At 34.9% G+C, this 27,703-nt stretch overlaps 2 protein-coding genes across 12 annotated transcripts in view; one reads left to right on the top strand and one right to left on the bottom strand.

The window, feature by feature from the left end:
* The window catches only part of FGF7 (fibroblast growth factor 7), a 28,593-nt gene extending 2,157 nt beyond the window's left edge, over positions 1–26,436 (top strand). For all 5 annotated transcript variants that reach the window (XM_015872929.3, XM_085515469.1, XM_085515470.1 and 2 more), the window contains exons 3-4: positions 24,726–24,829; positions 25,289–26,436. In XM_015872929.3, coding sequence (XP_015728415.1) covers positions 24,726–24,829; positions 25,289–25,483 — 299 coding nt within the window. In that variant the 3' untranslated portion in view covers positions 25,484–26,436. The remainder of the gene's footprint in view (positions 1–24,725; positions 24,830–25,288) is intronic.
* FAM227B (family with sequence similarity 227 member B) overlaps positions 1–27,703 on the bottom strand; it is a 121,187-nt gene that overhangs the window by 79,145 nt on the left and 14,339 nt on the right. The gene's annotated exons all lie outside the window — the stretch shown is intronic.

Below are 27,703 nucleotides of genomic sequence, written 5' to 3'. Positions count from 1 at the left end.
TGGTCTAGAGTTTATAGTCATCTGAAAGATCAAATTTCTTTCCAATGATGCTATTAAATACAGTTTTAATATAGGATGCTCATGCCTTCGTAGTTTGTATAATAGCAGGAGCAAAAACAAGCAAACAACTAATTAAATCATCAAATGTAAGAACTGTTAGTGTGATTCATCTTTCAACAGAAGTTTACAGCTTATTTACTATAAAAACAGCACTTTTCAATGCTAAGCACCTACATAGCAGGCTTCATAATTGATTTCTTCATTTCATGACTGCATTAATTACTGTCACCTTGAGCACCTAAAGCTCAGTTGAGTAATGGTACCATTTCTTTTAAATTCTGTTTCCATATGCCTCTTTTCTTCCTGTTCTATTATGCAGTGAGCAGTCATATTGCTCTGAAAGACAACACATGGCCAGCAGCCAAATAAATTATTTGGTCCATATTCAAGAAGTCTCCCATTGAGTTCCAGGAGGACACTGTTACAATAGAGATCCATAGTGCTAGTTTGGAAGTGGAATGTAGCTCCCATAAAAATAACTGGAAGAACTATTGCTGGCAGTTGAAACAGTTTCTTCTGATTTTTGCAGAGAAGCAAATATCGGCTGTATCCATTTTTTCCCCTGTTTATTTACAAACAAGTACTTAAAATACTATAGCAGCAAATAGAGCTCGGCAGTTATATAAATTTGTTTTTTGTGCTTTCACACTGCTTAACTAAGAACTGTGTTAGTAACTTAGCATTATTTCAAACTCAAGTAAGGTTCCTCAATTATCTGCAGGACTCCATGCTGCTGAAGCACACTAGTGACATCCTGAATTGTTTTGCAGTAAAACCAGCAGAGGATACCAGATCATCATGTGTTAAACCATTCTCCTGTAGAGTTTCCCGAGTACTTTATGAAGATTTACTGATGGTAATAAACAGCTACAAATTACAGAAACACAAACTTGAGTTATTATACCCTTACCTAAAAACACAAAACTCTTTCTGGCAAATCTAATGAGCATCAGAAGAAAAACAATCAACACTAGAAAGGTTTATCTGGTAACTGAGATGCATTGTGATGAAATGTCATCAGTAAACTTATCTAAAGTATATGGGAAATTTCTCACCATCTTAAACTTGGGTCCCTCTCCATAATTCAGCTGTTGTCCAGTAGGAAATAATACCTGAATGTTTCTGTTAGATAAGCAGAAGAGGGAAATACAAACAAAGGGAAACAGAAAAATATGAGCACTGAATTCCTGAGAAACTCAAAAATTTAGCCTTGTTTGTTTATTTTGCCAAACACGCAAATCAACAGTAAGAAGCCTTTCTGAGAATGTGTTTATGGCTCTACACTAAAATACACTTAGAGAAAGTGATGAGAGAGGGAGGGGGGGAAATAAAGCGACCTGAACTAATCTGCTTTCCCTAAGCAATTGTTTTGTTTGGTGAACATCAGCAGACAACTGGCTATTTTTAACCAGGATTTCTGAAAAGCACCATTTAAAAGTTGTATCCATTGCTAAGATGGATTGTTCCGTGGGTTCAAACATTGCTGCTCTGTGAACTCCATTTCTGGAAGTTTTAAATTAGTAAAATGTAAATCAAACCTGTTTCTTAGGATGGAATCCCAGAACAGTTACAGCAAAATTAATCAATAGGTATGAAGAACTGCTCTGAGAAGCGTCTTCAAATTTTATCCTAATTTGCCACTAACATATTCTCTCCCCACTGAATCATCACTAACATGGGCTGCTAAACTGAAAATTAAGAAAACATTTTTCAACCAACATTAAAGAAACTGCATTGACAGCCTTGCAGAGTCAATGATTTGTTTTCAGCCCATGAACTGTGAAGCATGAACACTGTGAAGAGCAATCTTCACAACTAGAATAGTCTGTAGAATGATAACTTCATCATTCTACATGATAACTTGGGCAAGTGCCAAAGTACATGCAGCTTTTCTCAGCCAAGACTACAAACATATGAATGCATAGATGGTGAGGGACTACAGTTTCAAGTTTCTCAAGTAACAGAATAATTGTGCACCATATTTACATAATGCATAAAAGTAACAGCTGAAAAAAAATTCTTAAGATGTTTATTTCATATCTATTGCATTAAGTGTGCATGGATTGAACTTCCATTACATAACAATGGCTCAAATCTAGACTCACTAATTGTAATTAACCTGACTTCATCATTCACTTGTTTCAAACTACATTGTAAGTTAATTGCTTAGTTCAAGAAAGGTGTGTACTGTATCAATGAAAGCAAACTGATGAATCCCTGCTTGTAACAGTGATGACCTTGTTACATATGCAAAGAAAATCATTCTGTGTGTTTCAGAAAGCAGAGGAGCCTTCTGGTGGACACTAAACGGGTAACACAAAAGTAAAATAAATAAATAACACAAGAGTAAACTAAATAAATTTTCACTAAGTGGAGGAAATCACTTTGCACCTCACAGAAACAGCTCTGCTTTCACACTGAAGACTAAAACACTGAGAAGTGTCAGACATTAACAAAACTAAAGCAAGAATAAGAAAGCAGCCAAAAGATGAAACCATCCAGAAAAATCTGTCATTATTTCTCTCTGATAATCACTAATTATACTTTGCCCAAGCATAAACCATTGGCTTTACATTCAAAAGTAAATTTGGTACCTTGTTCACATAAAACAATCTAAGTGGGCACACAAAACAGACCTTCAGAATTAATAACTGGAAGAAGTGAGTGATGGAGCAGATCATGGAGATAACATCATTTTGTTAACTCTTCATCTTTGACAGAAAATAACTCTCTCCTAAACACTGCTTCGCTTTTAAGTTTGTGACTATGAATTTCATAAGATTTTATTTTTGTTCAGAAAAAAGGAAAGCAAAAATCAGACTTCATACTGACTCTATCCAAGAGGATTTAAAACTACAACTGGATGATGCTTTAGGACTTTCCACGCTCTGTTGCCTTTGGAATCTCATTTTAAAGACTTCAAAGGGCCACTTAGTTACAAGAAAAGCCTTCCCGGAACCTGAATCCTAACATGTCTGATCCTATCATATTCCATGTGCACTCTAAACCCAGAAAGTGTCTGTTTCCTCCTCTTCTCAGTGGGTAAAGAGGACCAAAAACGTAAGGAAAAAAAAAAAAAAAGATAGCCTAGTGATATCTAGGCATGAAATGGCCGCAATTCGGACTCAAAATTTTATCCTAAATAAACTTCTGTTGGAAAACTATTTTGGTCAGAATCCAATATTTTTCATAATGTTCAGCAAAATTAAAAGCCTAACTTGGTTTTGTGCAAATGTAATCTGTTGACAGAATCATCTGTATCTCAATGATTAAACATTCAAATTTGCCTAGAAACCAGAAGTATTTCCAATAGTATTTTATATATGCTTCTTGGGCAAAAACAGGTATTGGTATGCATAGTGTGCTTTCACATCAAATTTTACTTCTGTTCTTTATATGAACATTAAAGAATGGAGAAGATTCGATATTTGAAAATTGAATCCTTGAAAGCAGATATTAATGTAGCACATTTATTTGAGGGTTATTGTGCTGCAGCCATGCAGAATCCCTGTCTTTGCAACTGCATTCTTGATTTTTCTAGAGTCTGTTGATTCAACCAATATGTTGGCTTAAGTAGAAAACAAACCCTCACTCATGTGAAAGTGGTTTTGCTTCGTGTTAGTACACTGCTAATCTTTTCAATTACTTTCACAGGAAGAGATTTCATTCAAATAGCAATTTATGTATCTCCTCTAGAAATAGCCTACAGTGCAATTATGACTTTCTCTCTAACAAAATATTAATTAATCAAAATCAAAAGATTTCTCTAGATCTCCCCAACCTCTTGCTCTTTTCCCAGCACTAGCGGTAGTTACTGACCCTGAAGTTTGAACCTGTGATAGAGAGTCTGATTATACCTTTATCCATTCCGTACTAAAAGTCCCAACTTTTCTCCATCAGCTGTCACTGATAATGTCTTTTAGCAAAGATGAAGGTAACAAATACCTGAGATATGACTGTCAGCTTCTACTGACTTCTTGCTAATGGTGCTCTCTGGGAGAAGTATGGAGTAAAAAGGAAGGAGTAAAGTCTTGAATCACTGCAGCGAGATTCTTAAGAGCTCACCTATCAGTTTTCAGATCTAAGTTCAACTGAAACACTATGACAGGGGTTCCAAACAATACAATTAGAAAAGTCTTTATTACTTCCGAATTCACCTCTTGAATCTTCTTCATCTTGTCCATTCTGTAGCATTTACCACAGAAAAAAACAAAACAGAAGCAGTTTATACTCGGTGTTCTTCCCACTCTGAGCACAAGGTGATTGCCTCAGCTGTGTAAGGAGCCCTGGGCTCAGGTGCAGTCAACAACCTCAGGAGCTCACATATACCAACAAGGCTGTGCCTACCCGTGTGCTTCAGAGCTGGGTGATGAGCTAGGAGAAATGTAACAGTGGAAAACAGACTGAGACTACATCTGCTGTGCTTGAACTGATTAATCTGACTTGATATCTTTATAATTCAGCTGTGACTGCAGAGTTTTTCTGAATCACTCAAAAGTGAAACTTCTCAGAACTTCTCAGAATCTTCTTTGCAATGTCCCATTTTAAAGGAACCATCAATCAAACCCAGCAACTTACTGCAGTAGTTGACAGATAAATTGAAAATGATAAAATACATTCCTTCTGGCCCACATCTTTTCCTCCATTATTCACAATTTCTCAATAGAAAGAAAGAAAAAAAAAAAAAAAAGAAAATGAATTAATCAGTGCTGTATCACTAAGCATGTTAATTATCTGTCCTGTAGAAAATTTGCTAAAGTGACCCTGACCTGAAACTCAAGAAACTTGAGGCTAATCCAAGTTTTTAAGCAACTTGCTTACAGACTCTGGGAAAATTCTTCCAACTCTCCAGGCCTCTACACACACACACACACACAATAGTAATAATACTACTAATAATAATTCACAAGCTTAAAAATAAAATAAAATAGTGAAACAACTTCCAAATCTTCAAAAATATTTATATTAACATTATAGACAATAAATACTTTTATAATAAAATACGGATTCATAGAATAGTAACAAGAATAATCGAACTCAGCAGCTTGACAGAGAAACAGAACTCAAATCTTAATAAAGCCATTTTACATATCGGTAAATAGATTTTGGCACATATAACACAGGTTATTTGTTATGCCACATTTGAAACACAGAACAAAAATCCAGACTTCTTCCTTCACAGTTTTCAGTCTTCTGTATTGTTTAAGTATTTGAATGTGATTTTTTTTTACATTTTGGGAATCCTGGAATACTGTGCAAGGCTGTTTCTTCCCCCATATTTGCCTTAAACCTCAGAAAGATCACGACATCCTAAAGCAGGCAATCACAGTTCTCCACACTGCAAGATGTACCAGCTAGTCATATATTTTGGAACACTTTCTTCATTAAAACTGAGTAAGTTCAGGCCACTGAAGGCTGTTACTCTCCTTGGGTGGCACAATGGTTTCATTGCATAATTGACGGTCTATGACTATATTTGGCAACAGTATTTCAATTGTTTTTTTTGACCTTTGACTTTATTTTTAATTTTTAATTCTGGATATGAGCTGATGGAAAGGTCAAGTTACCCTCCTGGTGTACATAATTTAGAAACGTTATTAAGAAAAAGTTAACAGTGAAAATTCCTGTGCCAGTAACAAAGGTTAACAATCATAGCGCTGAACTGTCATACTTCAAGACTTTCATAACACATGACATCATTCATACAAATGGAAAATTTTTTTTTGGTAACAATTGGTGTTGAAAAGTTGGAAATGGATATTCACAGATGTGGCCCACAACTTCATGCAAACACACAAAAAGGCAATAAAAATACCAATGCAAATCAATACACTTTCTTAGCTATTATTTGGCTTTGGAAACAACAAATGAGATGAGGATTAAATCATAACATATTCTGTTTACAGCATTCGCACGCTGCCTCTGTCACGAAACCAGTACCTGAATACTTCAACAACAGAAAACTAAGATCTCCTAAGATAGCTGGATTAGTCAAACAGACAAGTATATCCCAGTTAACAACAGCAGAGCTACGTCAATTTGTTCCCAAGCGAGCACCTGCTTTTTTGATTATATAGTAGAAATCTGACAACTCAAACTAAACACAACAGGCTGAAATATAAAAGAATCCTGGTATTCCTTCTAAAAACCAACATTTATGTAAAATGCAATCCTTCAAATTTACCTACAGACAGAATGCTGATAGATGAATACAAAACTAAATGAAAACACAGAGATCTATTTCAAAGAAATAGTACCAAAATAACTTCTGAGACAGGCAGAAAAATAAACACCACTCGACTCCACCACTTCAATTACAATATTCTGTAAAAAGCCCTATTACCTATGAGGCGTTTTGTGGTTTCTGGAGGAGTCTCTTCGCATTCTTAGCATTGCTATTTCTGAAGTTTACTAGCACATATGTCATATTCTACTTCTGTTTTTGGTAAGATGGCTTGCTTTCATCTGAATGTGTTAATAGACACTGGGAGGTGCTATAGACTATAAAAAGAAGTTGATCAGACTTGTCCTCAGTCATTTTGTTACCAGCAAATTTGATATTTTCCTAAGTAGAAAGTCTTTCCAAATGAAACCAACCATACTAAGAAGACCATATGTTCCTTAAAAACCTGTGCTAATTTTGTAAGTCTTTATTGTTACCTTTAAATGTCAAGTGTGTTTTCATATTTCAATCAGAAGTGGCTACTCAGAGTAAATACACAGATACACCTCCGTTAAGGACAGAAAAGATGATGGGTGAACACATAATCTACAGCTGAAGATACTAGGATACCTACAGTAAAAAGGGAATTTTGAAAAGGTTGCATGTGCATCTGTGCTGGGCTGCAATCCCTGGGCTGCACAGGTGCCACAGTCCTGTGGATTGTTTGTATGCACAGCTGTAGGCAATATGGTGGTGAATGTGAGGTTCTATATGCTTGTCAGGAATGCATGAATACCCACTAGGGGAGCTTTCTGGCTTCTTGAATAACACAAAATGCTGCACGATGATGTTAGATTTGCATTTGAGCCGTCTACATGAACTCTAGCAGGGACAATGTTGAGGCTTTTCAGCTAGCCACTGAGCAGCTAATTTTGGGAGAAAATGTGGGTGTAGCTAAGAAGGAAAGAAGGCAACGCAGAGCAGGAAAGGAATCAATTACGTTTGCTACTAATATAGTTTTTGCAGCAAAGACCTTCTGAAAACAGAAGTTGTACTACCTGATAGAAACTTGCAAGAAAAATAGAAAAGGTAACTGAATCCCAAAGGCTGCAGCCATGACCAATGCAATTGAAAAATGCAGCTTTCAACAACAAAATTCTACTATGCTAATGTATTTCCATTGGATAGCCTATGCAGCTTAGGGGCACAGACATCCAAGCAGTTGACTACATATTGGTGAGATTTTACAAGAATTTAGTAAAACAGGTCTGTAAATCCAACAAATGACAATTCAAGCAGCGAGACATGCTAGTGAGGGCCACCTTGCAAAAAAACCCATAGGTTTTCACAATGAGGAAGGATGCTACAAGATCCTCCTAATTAGCAGTCCTTCATGCTTGCTTATACAGGGAAACTGCACCTGAGAAGCCCTGAAATCACCATGGACACGGAACTTCCCAACACTACAACAAGAAAATCTGTAATGCTACTATGCTATAAGGACAGGGGCAAAGTCTTGTGTCCACAGTGAAATTATGTTATCCCCACCCAATGCTGTTGCTTCTATTAGTTGAGCACATCTTATTATTCAATTACATTCAATAACACCAATTTAGTACAAAAAAAAAGAAAGCCCCCAAAACATACTAAACACTTGTTGTCAATGTTTGAGCTGCAAGCATGAAAAATAATTAAACAATATTTGTGGAAAAGGTAATGTCATTAAGCAAAGGCCAAACTAAATACAACTTCAAAAGGCTACATTCAAACTACAGGTGAAAAAAAAGCCTATTTCCAGTAGCTCCACTCTTCTAACTGAACCTTCTGCATCTTTAATGAGCATGGAGATCCCGGCCAGCATTTCCATGACAGTTTTAAAGCCAGAACCAAACAGAAGGTGGATTACATTCTAGGGCAAGCAAGCACTTCCTTAGAACACTCTAAAACACCACATGTAAGTCAGATCAAAATTAATAAAGTATACTTCATCTCTAAATTGCAATACCCCCAAAAAACACTCAGGAAAGAAATACTAGCACTCACCTTATCGGGTAAGAATACAAGAAACGTGAAGAAAATCATAACAGGAAACAAAGAGAGAGCCTTTACTCTGTAAGGAACTCTCCTTACTCAGCATCGACTAACTAAATTGTGCCAGCTGTGCTATCCTGCTGAGCTAATCAATAAACAGGTGTTCTAAGACTTCTGCTCATTCACACCCTGCTACCCCTACAGCACCAATGCTCTGTTCAGGGCTTTGCTATTCAGCCTGATCGTGTGCTCCAGCAGCTGTGAGGAAGTTTTCTTACCAGGGCTGTAAAAGACAAGTGCTCTGGCTTATTATTCCACCTTTCTACCAATGTGACAGCCATGTGTTTGGGTGAACAAGTGCTGGAGTTTGTAGTTAATATCTGTTAGTTCAATGGAAATAAAACCAAACGATACACAAATTTTGAGTGTAAACTAAGGAGAGTCTGCATAAATTATAAAACTAAATGGCAGGAATCCTAGGCCACTTACACTTGTCCCTTTAAATGCCTCATAAGTTGAGCAACAAAAATAATACGACCATTAGTAAAACCATTCTTGGGGATTATTACGCACCCACTTCAATCAGAATGTTCAAACAAGTAAACTGGTGCCCAGACCACTTGATTGTAAATATCAAACTAAATGAGTTCGTATGACTTCAATTCTGTCTGCTTCTTTGTGTGACTTGAGAAATTCAGAAATGCAAATAACTGTCATGCAACAAAATTAAAGGAAAAAAAAAAAAGATTGCCACATTTTTCTAGGAAACTATTACCACATCTTTCAAAGAAATCATGCTCTGCTAATTTTTTTAACTAAGTAATCAAGTGTTTTGAATTTGAATTGATCTATTTTAATCATGTTGTTCTAGGGCATGTTCTCAATGATTCAATGACAATTTGTGAAATAGAACTTTCATCCAGATGGAATACTGGAAGCAAAACTAGTCTATACAGCAGTGATAAAACCAGCACCACTTAGAACAAAGGCAGATTTTTTCATATGATTTGTAACATGCTTAGTAAGGTGCTGTACAGCCTAGCTCTGATCCAACCAGATTATTTAGGAGAATGCAATGAGAATTCCAAGGCCTACATCATGTAAGGAGAAAATGATCTTGTGAGAGAAGTTCACTGTAATTGCTGAGGAGAAATATTCAAAATCGTTTCTCATTTGGAATGTAATAAATACCTATCTTTGTCAAAAGAGAACTGAATTTAATCCCATTTTTCTTCTGATAGTTTCGGATCACAGATTATTATAATGCCTTCTCATTTGTAACACAGCTATGGATACTTTCAGATGATGTCAGTACGTGGAACTACCAGTTACAGCTCCTGTTTTGCATCTTGGAGCTGGCTACAGCTCCTAGAAAAGTTTGCTCTCTTCCAGCTCCATGCCCATCCCAGTGGGTCTTTCTTTGTTTTCTTCTTAGCCTCTTTTAGGCAGCACTAGAGAATTATTTGTATATACCATCTATGGTAATCACATGTGGTGCAATTTATCACAGTGGTATTGTACAAAAAGTGCCTGATTTGAGCTGTGCCAGACTGTGCCATGTTTATTTCATTAATATAGGTTTCAGCATGAAAAAATATTCCCTCATTAATGCACAGTATTTGATTGAAAACTCAAAAACACAGAGATGTAATCAACATGAGAAAGTAATCATTGGGAAGTACAGCATAAACTTTCATTTCAACATATATTCAAGACTCGGGTGTTCTATTCCCATTGACTTACTGACTAACCATAAAGAACTATCATTAATAGCCTAAATAGCCAGTTCTGAAAGTGAAAAAAGAGTATTGTACAGCTGTGGAGGAGTTAAGTTACTGACTAGTGGAAAAGCTATCTAACGCTGTGATTCATCAGGAAAAGTTTGCTCAGGAGTTGAAAGACCCATATTAGGAGAGAGAAAAATACAGACTGTGTAAAAGCCTGGCTCTCCTGAAATCAGTCTGAGTTTTGTTACTGATGCCTACAGGGGCTGGGGAGTTAATTTAAAGGATGCCAAATAGAAACTCTTGCTTCTGCAATTCCGCGTTCTTTCACTTTAAGATACTGTTTTGTAACATCGGTGGTACAGATTGGGAATAAAGAAAAATGAAATTCTTATTCCACCATTAATCTTTTCCTGACTTACAAGTCAGAATTAGTTATCTGTATCTTACTGACATCTATCTTGTAGTAAAATTCCAATTCCTATTAATTCTACAGAAGATACAGGCTTAGGGACACAATACATCATGATATACTCAATTTAGGATATTCAACTTGAAAAATAGCTACCTGTAACTTCTCAGATTTATGTGCAAAATTACCTTCCTGTATACAAGATATAAACAGAAGCATACAGTAAGTTTTTTGGAGCTATATTAAAACCACAGAACCACACATCTATACTGAGTAGAAAGTATTTGCCTTATTTACTCTTACATTTAAGTATATATATTTAATAGTGGAATGATAAAAACCTATTTTTGTGGAAATTGTTCTACAGCGTAATATTTGCATTCCTCTATGAACCGAGAATACATTGATAGTCAGGGAGGAATTCACATCTCAGAAAAAGAGGATGAAAAAAAGAGCACACACAGACCTTCTCAGTCAGTTTTGGTAGTTTTTCTCCACCAATGTCCTGTTGCAATACAGCTGGTCACAGATATTTTAAGAAAGAGATTTATTCATCACATTAACTGCTTGGAATACCCATAATTGCTTTAGTTAGAGCAAAACCGTATCAAATTCTTTACCAAGAACAAGTTTTTTGTGTATATTTTAAAAAGTATCAATATGGGCATTTTCAAACATCATAGACCAGCTGCTTTCCAGATTTTAAAGGAGTCCATATAGTCTGCTACAGATTGTTCATGTATCCCTTCTGTGGAGCCCATCAAAACTTCATGACATCGATGCATAAAATAGCAAAATAAGAATTATATGAATTGTCATAGAGAAAATAAAAAGTGAAGCATTCCCAAAGGCCCCTGTCTGAAGCTGTTATCAAATGCTTGAGTGGTATGAGATCTTCCATTTGTCTAAAGATCAAGAGAAAAGTCTGTCTTTATGCTTATGCCAGTGCACTGCACTGTAGTCTATCAAACAGGCTGTTTGATTATTGTCAGAGATGGAAATTTGGATTTCAGCCAATATAACAATATGGCTGCTTGGATGGATCTGAATTTAAGGTATTTAATATTTTAACAGAATGGTCACAGACAACTTCATTATAAACAGCCACAATGCAGTGATAACGTAGTACCTGTGTGCTGAGAGACAAGACAACTAACTACTGCAACTCACAGGTACAGAAAGGCTCACATCTTCCCTTCTGCAGTTCAGGGCCATACAACATATTCCTTAGTTGGTAAGGAAAGTAAAACATTTCTTTCACATTTTAAATAGTTTCCTACAGCTACTTGAGAGCCAAGTGTTAAAGCAGACCAATTTGGTAATGTTTTAAAATTGAACCGAATCATGTTGCGTTAATTTCTATCAAAAGGACTCTTTAATCTTTCTAAGGGACTTGTTCACTCTGAGCCAGGTGCTTAAGAAAGGCAGAATGAGGCAGCAGTACACACAGAAGATCCCATTCTTAACTACCCTGTAAGGTGGCTATTGGGGTAACGTGAACAAATGGCTGATAAGGCACAGAAGCTTTCCAGCTTCATAATTTCCCTTTTATATGTTCCCTCTGTGTACCCTTTGCTGACTTAAATGATTATAATGTAACTGAAATAAACAGAACTGCACTGATTTACACTTGGGGGTGTAACAATCAGAACAAAAGCTAGAGAAACAGCATTGAGTACGCAAACCAATAAGGCATAACAAAAATGTGCTTTAAAGAAACTCTTCGTGTAATGTGGCTAAGGCTTTGCTCTGTTAACTGTTTAGTCTGCTGTCTTAACTCTGTGACATTCCACAGTTTAGCTGGGACTGATAACTTCTCTTCAGAAAATAACGTTACATTACCACATCACTGGAAGTAGTTCTAGAGCCCGTCTTTCTTCTTCTAAGTGAATGAATAACTTCAACTAAAATGCTGGAACATTATTTCCATGTTACAGTTTAGAAAAGCAGAGCACAGAAAAGCTGTGCACCAGTGACAGATGGTGCAAGGTGCTTATTACTATGTGCAACGTGATGAACGGTCCCAGTTGCTACTGGAATTGGGTTTCATGGCCACCACAAGTGCTGTTATGACAGAATCTTTCTGGAAAAGAAGATCTGTCAGCACATACTATGAAAATGAAAATAATTAGCTATACACCCCAGGCATGTGTGTACAAAGCCATCACATTTCAGAATCTGCTGCAAATAGCCACAGATGGCATTATAAGGAATTCACTTCGGGAAACACTTACATGACATCAGCTGCAATAGTTTTCTCACTTACTTTACGATAATTACACGTGTGGGCAAAACTAAGTGTATGCATAACTTCTTCTGTCAGCAAATTCAAAATGGTGAACACCTGCTTTTCACTACATCCCAACATTCATAGTCAGGATTGAAAAAAGCTTAGGAATGATTTTGAAACTGGATAATTGGAGCTGTGTTTAAAATAAATATAAAATTAAAGAGATATTTAGCTATAGCTCCCACAGTATATTTGCTCTGGCAACACTAATTGGTCCTGAGTCAGAGAAACAGTTTTCTCCACCGCTGCTGCTGTTTTACTCAGTTTTGCTGTGGAATCATAAAGATAGTAAAGTCCTAGAGATTAACATGAGGAAAGTAACACATTCATCAATATCTGGTCATGTAAATAGAAAGAGAGGTTTTAAAAACCTGCCTGTGTGCATGTAAATGGCAAATACCATATTGATTTTCATAATCAGGATGATACATTGGACAGAATTTGTTGAGAAGTGTTCATTAACTAGAAGTAAATTAATGATATCAGATGAAATAAAGATCTATTAAGCTATTTACAAAAAACAAACAAACAAATAATCAAGACAAAAAGACCGTTGGATAATTAGCACACTTTTTGATCCCTATTGTGAGTATGACAAAAGAAATATCAGGTATAAAAATCCTTATTTATTTATAGGAATTAGGTTAGATCATTTGTTTGTTTTGTTTGGTTTTTTTTTTTAATTCAAGTTTTGAGGTTGTTTGTGGGTTTTTTTTCCCATTTTCTCTTTCCATTAGCTTTCATTTCAGTGTTTGGTCTAATATATATTTTTCAAATTCAACTAAAATCGAAATTATTTGTTGGAAGCAAACAGAACAATTTGAGAGACCATATCATATAAATATACGTCCAGCAATGTTTTGAAGGCAAAAAGAATGAGCCAGGTGGTTTCTATCACTCCCCACTCTGGTGCAGGAAAGGGTTAGTGTGGTTTTCTTAGCAGCTTCTTACATTTTGTACCTTGAAAGGAATTATGTACTGCTTGATGTGTTCTTGTGGGTAATGTAATTGATGTATTTAGATGTCTGTCTTCAGCTGGTCCTACCCCAGGTAGCAGATCTGATTTGGAAATCTAACTGAAACGCATTCAGTTGAGTAGCATTGGCCCTACATTTGACTTAAGTACTTAGAGTAGGAAAAGCTGCGTATCTATCCCAGCAGAGATTGCAGTAGTTAAGAATTAAATTTTCTGAACTGTGTGAAACAAAATCATTCAGTCCAAAAATAAAAACAACTTAAAATTATTCGTCCCTATGCCAGTGGCTCTTCAGTATAAAATTAAGCTCTGGAATACTGCGGCCAGCTTCTTTATGTGTTCACTTTCTGAATTTTACTGACTTTAAATAATTCAGTTACTAGCTGCATTGGGGAACATTTTCACTATGAAAAAAATGCATTTCATTGTATATTTAAAATAATAATATAGATTTCAGCCCTAAGAATGTCATTATGATCATTCTCTGAGCGTTTAAAAATAGATCTCAGTAATGTTTGTCAACAGTGTACAGTTCTAAATAATCCTGAGAGAATAGGAGGGAAATTTTTAGACTCTTTTTGTCCCCAGCATGCAGCTACACTGTTTGTTTCCCAAGCCCCTGTCAGGGATCAGAAAAGCTGGCACAGGAATGGCTGGAGACACTGCACTATGCAGAACAAAACAGCCAGTCCTTGTGAGTGAGGGGATACTGCATACGAAAAAGAGCAAGTTCTGGTTTTGATGCATTTTTGCCTCCTTTAACTGGATGAGGCCAGCAGTGCCATGATACATTTATGCCATCTTTCCTACTGCCTGCAGCCACCTTACCCAGCTGTTATATCACGTAAAATGCACCAGGAAATGAAATTCTTCAGAGCACAAAACTGACAAGTAATCCATTTCTTATACCAACAGAAAATATCTGAATATGGATTATTCTTCTTAGAAAAACAGATGAAAAAGTCTCCCAATGAAAAGACACAACTAATTTTACATCAGCAATGATTGCTAATTCTGCACGGGAAAGGGGAAGGAAATTTAACCCACGGTGACACTGGGGAATATTTCCAAGACAACAGCTCTTTCTTACATGAAAACATGAAACAGGATAGTGACAAATACTGAAGAAAAAGTTGATTTATTTATAGGACACTCTGGTCTAATGTGCAGTTTTCCATGTTTTGAATTAGCAAAAGAGCTGTAGGGACTGAAGCTCTGAATTTGAGAATTTATGTATCACTAAATGAACACATCTCATTTTGCTGTGAAAAGGCTAATCAGCAGTTTCACAGAGTTTCACTGTTCTGAAGCTGGATCCTAAACATCTGCAGCACTAAAAGAGACAGTTCATTCCAGTGAAATTACCACGGGAGATTTAAATACTAGAGATATCTGTGATATGACCGTGATTTGTTGTTCAGCACTAAACTATTAATCTTCATAGTGCTTTTAAACACTTGTAACTATTCTGTAAACAGGCATTCCATCATCCTTTTTTCCATTTTTAATACCAGTAAATTATTAATGCTATAATAAGAGAGTGCTTTTTCAGTCTGGGAGTTAAGAATAGGATTTTATAGGATACCATTAATTTGAGAAGATATACTATTATTTTTCACTGAACCATATGTTTAGCTGCAAGGCAGTTTTTATTGGAGGGAAATTTACTTTCCAACAGAAACGAGAAACAACAACATTATATAAGAAGCTGAGCAAGAAAATATTTATATGCACCGTGGAGCTGAGCAAAACTGAAGGGTTCTAAATGAGTTTAATGATAAAGTGAATGACTGACTGGGACAGCAGGTTACTCCACTCACTTGCTGTTCACAAGTGAGACATTTCAGCTGAAAAGTTCCACAGTTTTTCCATCTACTTTGGAGAAAAATGTCACACCCTTTTGATTCTGAAGATCAACTCAACAGAAAAACTGCAAAGAAAGTGGTCGCAAGCACCAGTGTTCCCAAGAGACATTCAAAGGAGAGGTGATTTTAAGCTTAGCTCAATTCTTAACACGCTGTCATTCCAAATGAAGAAGGATGCATTTGATTTGCAAATCTATCTAACCCACCAACATTAGCAGAAAGTCAACATAAAAACAAAGCCAAATGATACAGTACAAGGGAAAATACTTTCAGAAATCCGAAGCTATTTCTCTTCAGCAATAATTCACTGCAATTCAGTTACTGAAATCCACACTACTCCACTGCAGTACTTAGTGGAGGTAAGATTTACTGAGTGTTGTAAAACAATGAGCACTGCTTCACATTTATCATTCACTTTGAAAAGTAACTAGAAAACATATTTTTGCTTTTAATATTTCTTACTGCAGATCAAATATGATAAGTTTGTGAGTAAAAAGGCTGCTATTCAAACCAGACTTCTTGTGCTGTGATACCAGTAATACTTATTCAGATGGACAGATTATACCTTTGGTGATGCATGTGAAACTGCAAATACTTTGCACAGTGCAGACTTAGGAGAGGAACTTAGCTTACTCCTTCCTTTTCTGACATAATGGTAAACACAAATCCAAGTACACATCTTGTAAGTAAAATAATGATTTTTGTAAACACTTATGTTAGCTTCCTCCTGAGCCTTCTTTACTCTTTTTGGTTCTGATCTTTTACTTTTCTGCCTTCATGGAATTATTAAGTTAGCAGCTTCTTAAAGAATCCTTGACACGCTGCCAACACTGTAACCAGTCAGCTGTTGAACACCACCAGAACGATGTCCTTATTAGAAAGCTGTTCTATCTAGTAATCCATGTTTTAATCAATTTTTAGTCTTAAGAAACAGTGGATACATTTACGAACCTTCAAATGACAACGAAGGAATCTTTAAACCATATGTATATGAAAATCCAACAAAGTACAAAAATATTTTGATGAACTTTTGTTTAGCAGTTCATAATTTTTATATATTACACCTACTGTTCTCGTGCCCAATGAACTGCAAAAATAAACTTATTAAATATCAGCCACTGATGCTTAACTAAACAGTTGTTCTGCATGCAGAATCTTATAAGCAAATTCTTGAGGATGCTCGGCCAAAAAAGATGCTGAACTGCGTCCTCTAGGAATACTTCTCTATCAATAACTACGATTCCTTATACAACTACAGTTTTCCTGCCTGGAAACCACATACAGGAGGAAACCAGGAGTTTTAAGTGCTTTGGGTATTTGCCCATGGTATCCAGATGTCTGGGACCTCACTGAGGCAGTGCCTTCAGCTGCTCTGCTGAAAATCCTTGACAGACGTGTACATTGCTTATGTGCAGGTCATTTTTATAGCCATCTGCATATCTAGAATGCTTCTGATAGTCTATGCATACACAGTAAATGTGTGCATGGATACGACACAAAGCCTCTAAAAGAAAACTTTTTCAGTCTTTCATATTGGTCTCTGCCATAATAGCAAAATATGCTATGTCTTTCTACCATAAAATCCATCTTCTGAGTGTCACAGGGAGAAGTAAGCAAATTGCAGTGAAAAGTGGGAAGTGACAGTGAATACTGAATATACATACTGATGAGACAGGTCTGGCACCTTGTTTTCTGTTACCACAAATAATGGCTTATTCAGAATATATATACAGACAGAAAATTCCTGAGAAGGGGGACAACCTAATCTCTGCTATGAAAACTATTATGATGTGTACTTTTAGACCTATTTCTACTTACAGAGAATATGGTCATATGTTCTACAAGGTACCACCTGCTAAACATTTCCGCTCTCTTGCTAAAGAGTATGTAACATAGAAAAGCAAATTTGACATTCTGTCAGTTACAATTTAACAATGGGGGGATTATAGAAAAATAACTAAATATTACCCTATCTCTTAAATCAGTAACATTATTTGTTACCATTAGATTTGAGAGAGAATGAGAACACAAATACAAACCAAAATACAAACTTTTAAATGCATAAGTTTTAAAATAGGATCAGGAAATAAAATAACTTAAGCACAAACTAATACTTCACATATATACTCCTATGGGTTACTATTTTTTTAAACCACTGACTTACAAAACTACCTGAAGAAACTACCCATTTACTTTCAGAAATCCAACACTGACAGATTCCTCTGGAGAAGCATTTCAGATGCAGTATGGCAGCTGATGAACAAATTTATCGTGCTGCCTCTCTCAGTGCACACATACACAAGTAACACTGAGAAAGCTTTAGGAAACTCTTGTGTAACTGACTGTAGTGATTTGTATTTCCTTGTTTTAAGGGGTACAAACAAACACTAAATCAGTAAAACCTGGATCAAAAGAACAAATTGCATTAACAACCATAAGGCACCGTCTTGTAAGCAATGAGTGCATTTTTCTTGGCCTTGAATCATTTTTCTAAAAGTCACTTGAATTCATAAATATGTACTCTAAATTTAATTAGAAACACAAGTCAGACGTATCTTAGAAGTTCCACTTTGTTTTGACTTATTCTCCTTCCAAGTTTTTTCTACCTTCTGTTTCCCCATTTGAAATTTCATGTTTTATATCAAGATGATCCTGACTAGGAAAGGATGCACGAAGACATCAAGTCACAAGTGTTTAGTTGTCAGTGCCAGCCTCCTTTCCTCAAAAATTCATCAATAGAATGCTTTATCAACTGCAGTACTCAGAGAGGTGACAGTTAAGAACCACAAATATATATTTATTATAGAGAGTATTTTAAAGCATTTAGTATATTTTTAAAAGTTTTCGATATATTGTCAGTATTCTGAAAGAAAATAGCAGAAGTATAAAAGAATATACGGACATTTTATTTTGCTTTTCTTTCATTCAAAACCCTACTTTGCCATTTCTTCTTCCCTTTTTTTGAGCATTTAGAAGACTACAGCATTCTTTGCAGCAGTAGGCAAAATTCCATCTTACCCATAAACATATATACCCAGCAGAACAGAAGAATACTGGGATGAAATTACTGCTGGCTTTGCTGAAGAATCTACTGGATGTAAACATTTCTCTTTGTATTAATGCCTAAAGACATTCTGATACTAACTAATAACAGTAGTAGTGACCAGAAATACAATGGAACATTCAGTGGATACCAACAACATATCACACATTTGGGAAAAGAGATGGCAGTGTTCTTTAAAAGCTCTTCTTAAACCTCCCACAATCTTATCACCCAACATACTGGAGCAGCTCCCTGCCATGTGAAAAGATGGCTTGCTGGGTATTTTTGTTCTCTGTCCTTTAGCACAGAAACCAAAGGCGATTCAAAACAAAACTATCAAGTAACACCAGCAATGGAAAAAAAAATTGCACAGGAGAAAGCTCAGTTTTGTGCTACTGATTTAGCGAAATGCCAATTTTTCTACTTAAATTTCCAGCCCAAGGTACTGTCCTGTTCTCCAAGTCACAGTCATGAAATAAGTCCCCAGGTACACAAGTATATGTATAAAGCACTGAGTAGCTGCCATTCTAGACCACAAAGCATTTGTCTCCAAAAACAGAAGTATATTCCACACACGAAAACTGCTGTGTTAACTTACTGGGTTACTTTCCGTATTTTTTTTTTCTACTGGATTTTGTATCAACTGTCTGATATTTAATTTGCCTCAAGTGGTTAAAAATACTGCTGCCAACATCCATAGACATCATTTTCTAAAGAGAAATCATAGGCTATCTCAGATGGGTGACCTTTAAGTACACCAGACAGATTTTCAGGTCTGCAGGAATCTTCATTCACTCTGGCAACTCTGAGCTATATTTGATATGCTGACCGTACAACCATATAAAATTGTTTGGAATTTCATGCTGATTTAATAGAAATGACAGTTGTTTTCAGTTTTACATGCCCATTTTCAGGTTTTTTTTTTCTCTCTTTCTGGCTTTAATTTGATTTCTTTCCCAGCTAATTTGTTGTATATTCAAGTTCTTTTAAACCTTTCCTAAATTTTTACATGGATTCTTCAGACAAAGCAACTGGAAAACACAGTTTACATTTTCATTGTTAGCTCAATCCTCTATAAGACTTGTTTGATTTTTGGCCTTGTGAACTTAACCATCATCATCATCTTAATCATTTAAGATTGTCTTTAAGAAATGTTGAAATTATTAGAATTTTAGAAGGGTACTTGGATGAAACAATTCTCAAAACCTACGTACAAGAATTTTCTCTTTCCTCTTCTGTCTTGGTGAATTTTTCTTTTTTTGTGAATAGACACTGAAAGGATTAGAACTTTTTACTTCACAAGGAAGCCTCAAAGAATGGACTTGCTGAAATAAGACAATGAATGTTGTACTATTAAACTGTGGAGAAGAGGTAGAGGTTATCCTTAGCAGAATTTCCGACTGTCCATTTTAGTTCTTCATCATTTCTCTGAAGTATCAGGTGCTAAACTAACATTTGGGAACAGACAACAATAGATCCCACATGTAAAACAGCTCACCATTTTTTTCTATAGATATTATGGTTTATACACTTTAGATATAAAATTGCCTACAAAAAACAGCACAACATTTCTTCTACTATCATTTTTCTGCAGTTACTGAGATTTACCTACTTGCACTGATTCAGCTAATAAGAACTAAGCACAAAGACTTGGGTTCACAGTGGGGACCAATGAAACTAACACATTTTCTTTCATGGTAAATTCATGTCTTAAGTGCTGTTAAAAATGGTTCATCAGAATGGTAAGAATTGCTTGGCTGACATCACTATCCACATAAAGCCAATAAAACTAATCTTTAGAGTAAACTGCTGTACTGTCACTGATTTTAATAACACCAGTTACTCAAAATCAAAGGCCTTCCAGCATTTATGAATGAGATTACTGAGTTACTTTCCAGTAAGCCAAATGTTCTTCCTGGTTTGTCCTATCAAAGACTTAATAGTGGTACTGAATTTCAAAGCAGAAAAGATTTCATTCACAGACTTGTCTAAATGTAACAATGAAAACTGTACTACAAACCATAAACGTTAAGAACATAAGCATAACCATATCGGCTCAGCATCCTCTTGGCAAAAATCACCAGAATAGAATTGACAGAAGAAACAGAAAATATCTGTGGTTTACAAAATTCTGGTTGAACAGATTTCTTACCTCATGACACCTACTGGTAGATCTGTTTCCTATTCATAACAAAAAACCTTAGTATCCATTTACCATCATTTAATTTCTCTTGTAGTAATGGAGTTATCAGGAACACACAAAAAAGAAAGACATGCTAATATGATTATAATGCCATATTCTATAATGTTCTATAAATATTCTATAATCTTGGTATCTTGGTATCTTAACACACATTCTGAATGGAAATTAAATAAGGAAGGACAACTAAAATGCACTTCCTCTATTTTATGGCTGTTATTTTATTTTTTTATATCCTCTATCAATTTCCTACTCTGGTGCTATATTAGAGAAATTCACTTTTGTTTTTTCATTATAAAATTATAATCTGAAGAGACAGTGATTTCATTATGCACATCTCTTTAACCTCAAAGTTTGGGTTTAAATCAGGCTAAGTATAAAAAAATAAATAAACAGAAAAGTAGATTTGATGTTTTCACAGTCATATGGCATTACTTATAAGCATAAAGATTCCTTTAATTATTTAATAGGTGTGGAGGGAAAAGTTGGTCAACTTATGTCTTGTGTGCTCAGAAGCAACTTGTAAAGCAGTTAAAAAAGTAATGAAAAGTCTGTCCATGTTAGATTTAATATTACTCAAAAATCATTCTTCATTGTCTGTGGAAGACCCCTGATATTGGACATTAAATTTAACCATGTGACATAACTGTGGTGCTGGTATAGATAAATTAATAAACCTTCTGCATATGACTTCTCAACCTCAGCAGCTTCTTTGCATGGTTTCTGTATAAAGGAAAACCTTAATTTCTTAAACGTCCATGACACTTTGTAACGAACAGAACAAGTAAGTTCCATACAAAAGATTATTTGTAATGTCTCAGTTTTCCAAAAGTTTACTAGAAATGTTTCCCTTTCCTATATGATTTAATTTAAAATTTTGATTAATTGTAGTAATGCTACATTTCTGAAATAAATAGAAGAGTTACTGAGGCAGAGACTGGAGAAGGAAAGTAAGTTTACCATATGCTGTCATCTTGCTAAGGAATTTGCATCATACATCTTAAAATAGAGTGAGAAGCTTAGTGATGATTCGAGTAAAGAAGTGCACAAGATGCTACCTCGGAGACCTAAATCTAATAAATGCTTTGCTAGAAAGGGAAAATTTCTTGTTTGGGGATTGGTTAAGACATAATAGAATAGCAACTATCTAGAAGTAGGAGCAGAAAAATGAGTACACACAGTCTGTGATAGGCCACAACATTCTCTGAAGAGAATCATGAACATACAAGCGCTGTTTCCAGAGAGCTCTATCTGGTTTCTCTTCTTTGTCTTGAATGTTGCCAATAGTACAACATTTTTAATGTGACATAAAGTTTGTATAATTATTTATCTCATATTCCATCACTAAAATTTATGGAAAGATGCACAGATAGACAGAATACTTTAAAAATGTGCAATTCAAAGGCATCTTTGGATATCTCATCACTTCTGTGTCAGGGTGTTGAATGTTATTTATGTAAAGCTAATCCTAATTCTGAGGGCACATAATCGCTTACAATTCTGAGGAGCATACAATAATACAGTATCACATACACACAATAATTTATGAATGTAAACTTATGTCTTCAATTACAAATCCATTGCTTTTCATGCACAAATTGTAACAAATACAATGTAGAGCCCGTTAATGATCTCTGAATACATCTATCACATAAACTGTCATTTCAAAGAATGTATAGAATATCATTTTGATTGGTAACATTTGTCATTCAGATTTTCTCTGCAAGAGGATTTTAAAATATTTCTGCTTTTCTTATTTCTATCCTGAACTCATCAACCGGAAGAACTATTCTGAGTTTTATTTAGATGATGTTAAGCATGCACATAAACAACATTTCTATCTGAACTGAGTACTCAGTAGAAAAACAAATACCCAAAAATGAAATAAAGTAATTCCTACAGGTTAGTATGTCAATATCTACTTCGTTTAACAAAAAAAAAAAAAAAAAAAAAAAAAAAAAAAAAAAAAAAGGCTAAAATAACATAAAAATTCTAATAATAATATTGCCTTAGGCAAAAGCTTTTGGCATTTCCTTTTTAAAAGCAGTAGTATTTCTTAGTCCCGTAGCTTCAGCCAACGGCAGCTTACTCAAGGAAACCTACATTCCTATTAGAATGGCTTGTTTTACGAACTCATTCTGAATGTTTCATTTTTTTCAGTTCTGTATAAATAGAAAATTCAAACATAAACTTCAAAAAAGAAAAAGTCCTCTCCTTCAGATAATGGCAAGCATAGGCAGGAGAGCAAATGGATATAAACTGTCGCTGAAAAAATGCAGATTGCAAATTACTACAGAGTCTGTAGGCATTAAAATAAATCAAGCTCTGGAACAGCCTTTGGCGGAAACACTGGGGGCAAAGAAATAACAACTCCAATTTAGTATTGGCAACGTTTATGAAAAGAGAATTATCTGATGCAGTTCCCAGGCTAGCAGAACACTGGACTTGATGACCCAGAGATCCCTTCCACTCTCATATTTTTTGTTTGGCTAGATGCAGATGTTCATCTGTTTTTCAGCCTTGCTGTGGTTTCTCTCAAGTGAAATTTAAATGAAAGTTAATACAATTTTTGCAAGTTTCGGTTAGAAATTGCCCTTTGTAAGAACTGTTGTTAGGCCTGCAGCAGAGTGAGACTTCTCAAAGAATTCTGAAAGCTTTACTTAAAGTTGGCTTAGCATTAAGAAGTAAAACTGTTCAGAGAAATGAATGCCCAGCAGGGCACACAACAATAGAAGAGGTGACTAACCTACTGGTGGGGAAAATGGGAGTGAAAAAAAGTAAGTAATAAGGTCAAGACTGATACAATTGTAGTATCAAGGAAGGGAAGACAGCAAGATGGATGTTATTAATATTAAGATATAGAGAAAGTATAGGGAAAGAAACAGCAGCAGCATTCATGCCTTCTAAAAAAATAACTAATGACAAAAATATTATCACATGAGGTAGCTGTAAAGAGTCAATACAGATTTGAAAGGAAAGGTTTTATTCAAGAGGAAGGTCATTGTTCAGGAGACCAGCTGACGCAGTTCTCCCCTCCTCCCTCACTCCTCTCCCTGTGCTTAGCTGTTGAGTTTCTGCCTATAGTCGAAATGGCCCTGAAGAACTTTTTCCTACAAGTCACAAGGCAAACAGTCCTGCACAAAGTTCTGTATGTGACCCAACATGGAGAAAAACATCTCAAACTCAGAAATGTAAATCTAAACCATTACTTAAAACAATAGTAATGTTTAAGCTTGAAAACAACCTAGCATTCCTTAATATCTTAATTTAACCTAAATATACTTTTACGTTGCAAGTAATTTAAATGTTATCAAAGCAACTATAGAAAACTGTTGCTGATACACATCCGCCAGATGAAAACTTAAAGAAACATACAGAAAAACGCTCATTATTTTCTGGTTTTGAATAAATAAGGTCTCAGTGCAATTTTTAATTATTTTCAAATACAGGTATCTTTGCCCATTCCTATCAGTCATAAAAGCATGCAAAGGTCAAACAAATACCTTATCTTATATAAGACACTGTGGTCTGTTTCCTATCACTTTCAAGTTGCAAGGTTTACACTTGTTCATTTGTGATACAGCTACACGTGTCTTCAAAACAAAGGCTTTACACAAATTCCTTGAACCCTGATGGCTACGGATGTAATTCTTCTAAATGAAACCCGGAGTACAATAAATCCTAACATCCATCAATTCTTTGAAAATATAAAAATTTCTAACATTTCAATTTCATTAGATATTTAAAATTTATCCTACAGATTGTAAGTGGCCGTGATGATCACATACAGAGATTTTAAAAATCTAGCCCTTTCTTCACATGAATAAATAAATACTTTTTCTAATAAATGCAGATAAGAATTTTTGATAAGCACAGAATTGTATTTGTTTAAGAAATCATAAAGGTAGAATTGAAAACAGATATTTTGCATCGGTGTAATTTTTCCTGTATACATTTGCAGGTATTCTAGAAATCCGAACAGTGGCAGTTGGAATAGTGGCAATCAAAGGAGTGGAAAGTGAATACTTTCTAGCAATGAACAAGTCAGGAAGACTCTATGGAAAGGTATGGAAGCTAAATTCTCCTCAACTGTGTACACAACTACCCTGCTAACTTCTCTAACAATCCCCACAACTCTCTTAAAAACAGATGTCATACTTTGTGTGAAACAGGTTGTATGACAGAAAGTCCTAAAAAATTAAAATGTATCCCATGTGTGCACAACTTTCATACACACTTTCAAAATTTAGTTGTTGGAGTTTGTGCACTTTTTTAAAACTCAAGATGTTAGAACATACAAAGCTGAAGTATTCAATACTCAGGTTTCAGAAGCGTAATTTATTTATTATCACTGTTAATAATATTATTTATCACTAGTATATCAATTTGTTTAATATTCATAATATTAAAAACGTAGCTTGTGTGATGAACCTTTTTCTCCCATCTCCCTCCATCTAAGTATTCTCTGATTGTTTTTTAAAAACATTTGTATTCATTTTACTCTAAATTATTTATTCTCAACAGAAAGTATGCAATGAGGATTGCAACTTCATAGAACTAATTGAAGAAAACCATTATAATACATATGCTTCTGCAAAATGGACACACAAAGGAAAAGAGATGTTTATTACATTAAACCACAAAGGTGTTCCAATGAAGGGTAAAAAAACAAAGAAAGAACACAGAGCATCCCACTTTCTTCCTCTGGCAATATCCTAATCATACACGATCTGTACAGAACTAGTTCCAGCAGGAAGATTATTTTTAAGAAGATTATTTGACAAGGTATCAAGAGAGGCTGGAATACTACTGAGAAACTGAACAAGCTGGACTTGCGCATTTATGTTTATTTTTAAGAGACTACGTGGAAAAGATTTGAAAATATACGCAAAACCAGATTTCCTAACTAAAAGCTGTAAAGAATTCTAAAGAGTTGTACAATCATTATCTTAGTCATTTTAACTGGGTAGTTTCTTAAATTAATTTACCCTGAAGAATAAGTCATGACTTGATTATCTGATAATATTTAATTTAAATGAAAAAAGAAAAAAAAAACACAAAAAAAAACAAAAACAGAAAACAATCTGCTTCTTAAATATGGCTGCTATAATAATAATAAGCAGATGATAATGTTGTGTAAAATATGTCAGACTCTAAGGCTGCTGGAACGAGTTGTCAGATTATCAAGTCAATAGTAAGTGTGGAGGCTGAGCAGTATTTTAAATACTTCCCCAAGAAACCGATAACCTATACATAAACTATATGATCAGAAAAAATATATAATCGTGTAAATGTCTATTGTTGCATTTCAGATAAAAGAGTTAGTTTGGAAAAATTAAGTTTACTCTACTACAAAAATGTTCCTATCTATTAATGAAACAAATACTTAATGCTGCTCTAAAAGATGTTTCAAAATAGTGTATGTAAAATAATAGGAATAAATAACATACTTCATCTCACTTTTCACAAAGTAACAATTTATATAACGACGAAGAAAAAATTCAGACATATTAAGGTATTTTATGTAACATATCCTATCTTTTGTATAATTCCTGCTAGGGCATACAGCTTTTAATAATGTTGTTTGTTGTTTGTTTTTTTTTTTTCTTCCAACCTTATACATGCTTTTTCTGTTGTTACAGCATTAAACTTTATTTTAAGTTGTATTTGAACTTATTGTTTTAAGTTATTTAAATGTTATTTATAAAAGAAAAAAGAAAAAAAAGAAAAAATCAAGAAAAAAAAACTGATTAAGCTGCATCTGTTTCATATGCTTTTAATTCTAAAGGAATAACAAAATGGTCTGGCTGAGATGCATGAATTTTTTTCTGTGACCAGACACAAAGTCTAGTACACAACCCTCTTGCCAACATACATTGGATGGCAGACAAAAATGACAGCCTGCAGCAAATCGCACAATGGACATCTCAAAGGAAACAATGCAAAAACGTAGAAAATCTTTGCCACACACTCAAGTTGATTTAATAGCAGCTCCGAGTTATACTAGGTAAAAGAAAGTTGCAGAATAAATCCTCAGATGGTGGAACCGAGACTCAGAGAACAGTGTAAGAACCCATACGACTAATCTGAAACACCAGCCAAGATCCACGTGACATGATAAAGAAGAGACACAACTATTTTTCTATGTATCAAAGTGTTCAAAAGTAAGCCCTACATGACCAAAAAGTTATTTCATTCTGTTCAGTTTGCCTACAAGTTTTCTCAGCACTGTGATTTGGGCTCAAAGATCAGCAAAATTTAGCTAAAAGAGCTGTTGCATGATCATTACCGACTTGGGATGGAGTCAAGTGGAGTCAATGGACTTAAATGCTCTACTTTTCAGCACAGGTATCTAGACACAATCCTTTTTTTTTTTTACATATTGAGACATCTTCTTTGAAATTGCACTCACACAGAACTGCCTGCAACAATTCTCTTTAAGAAATACATATATACATATATATTGTTTTTAATATCTATTTGCTTAATGAATACAATAATTTGGAAGTTACTTGTGGAGTTTGACCTAGTTATATCAAAAACTGAAGTGTAGATATGAACCAAACCATGCAGAAAATTTGTCATTACTCCATCAGTAAACCTTCACTGTGCTTCTGCTGCCTGATCTACTGCTTGTTCAGGGAAAACAACAGACTGTACTATCAAAGAATACTTTTTGCAGAAAACTTCTCTATGAATATATAAACACTGAAATAAAGTTCCTATTCACAATTACCATTAAAATACTAGCAAAAGTTTCTAGATATAAATTAGCTTAGTTGAAGCCTTTAAATGAAAATGGAAAGAGCAAAATCTCCCAAAGGTTGTGTTTTAAAGCTCAACTGAAGTTTAAACTTGTGTGCAAGTATGTATATTCATATGCAAATATATGCAAAATACTGCTTAAATTAAATACAGATAGGTTCTTCTATAGATCTT

Source organism: Coturnix japonica, chromosome 14, assembly GCF_054131305.1.
Source record: "Coturnix japonica strain WE chromosome 14, WE-NBRP24, whole genome shotgun sequence".
In the NCBI taxonomy this organism is placed as follows: domain Eukaryota; kingdom Metazoa; phylum Chordata; class Aves; order Galliformes; family Phasianidae; genus Coturnix; species Coturnix japonica.
This window is presented reverse-complemented; position numbering and strand designations above follow the sequence as displayed.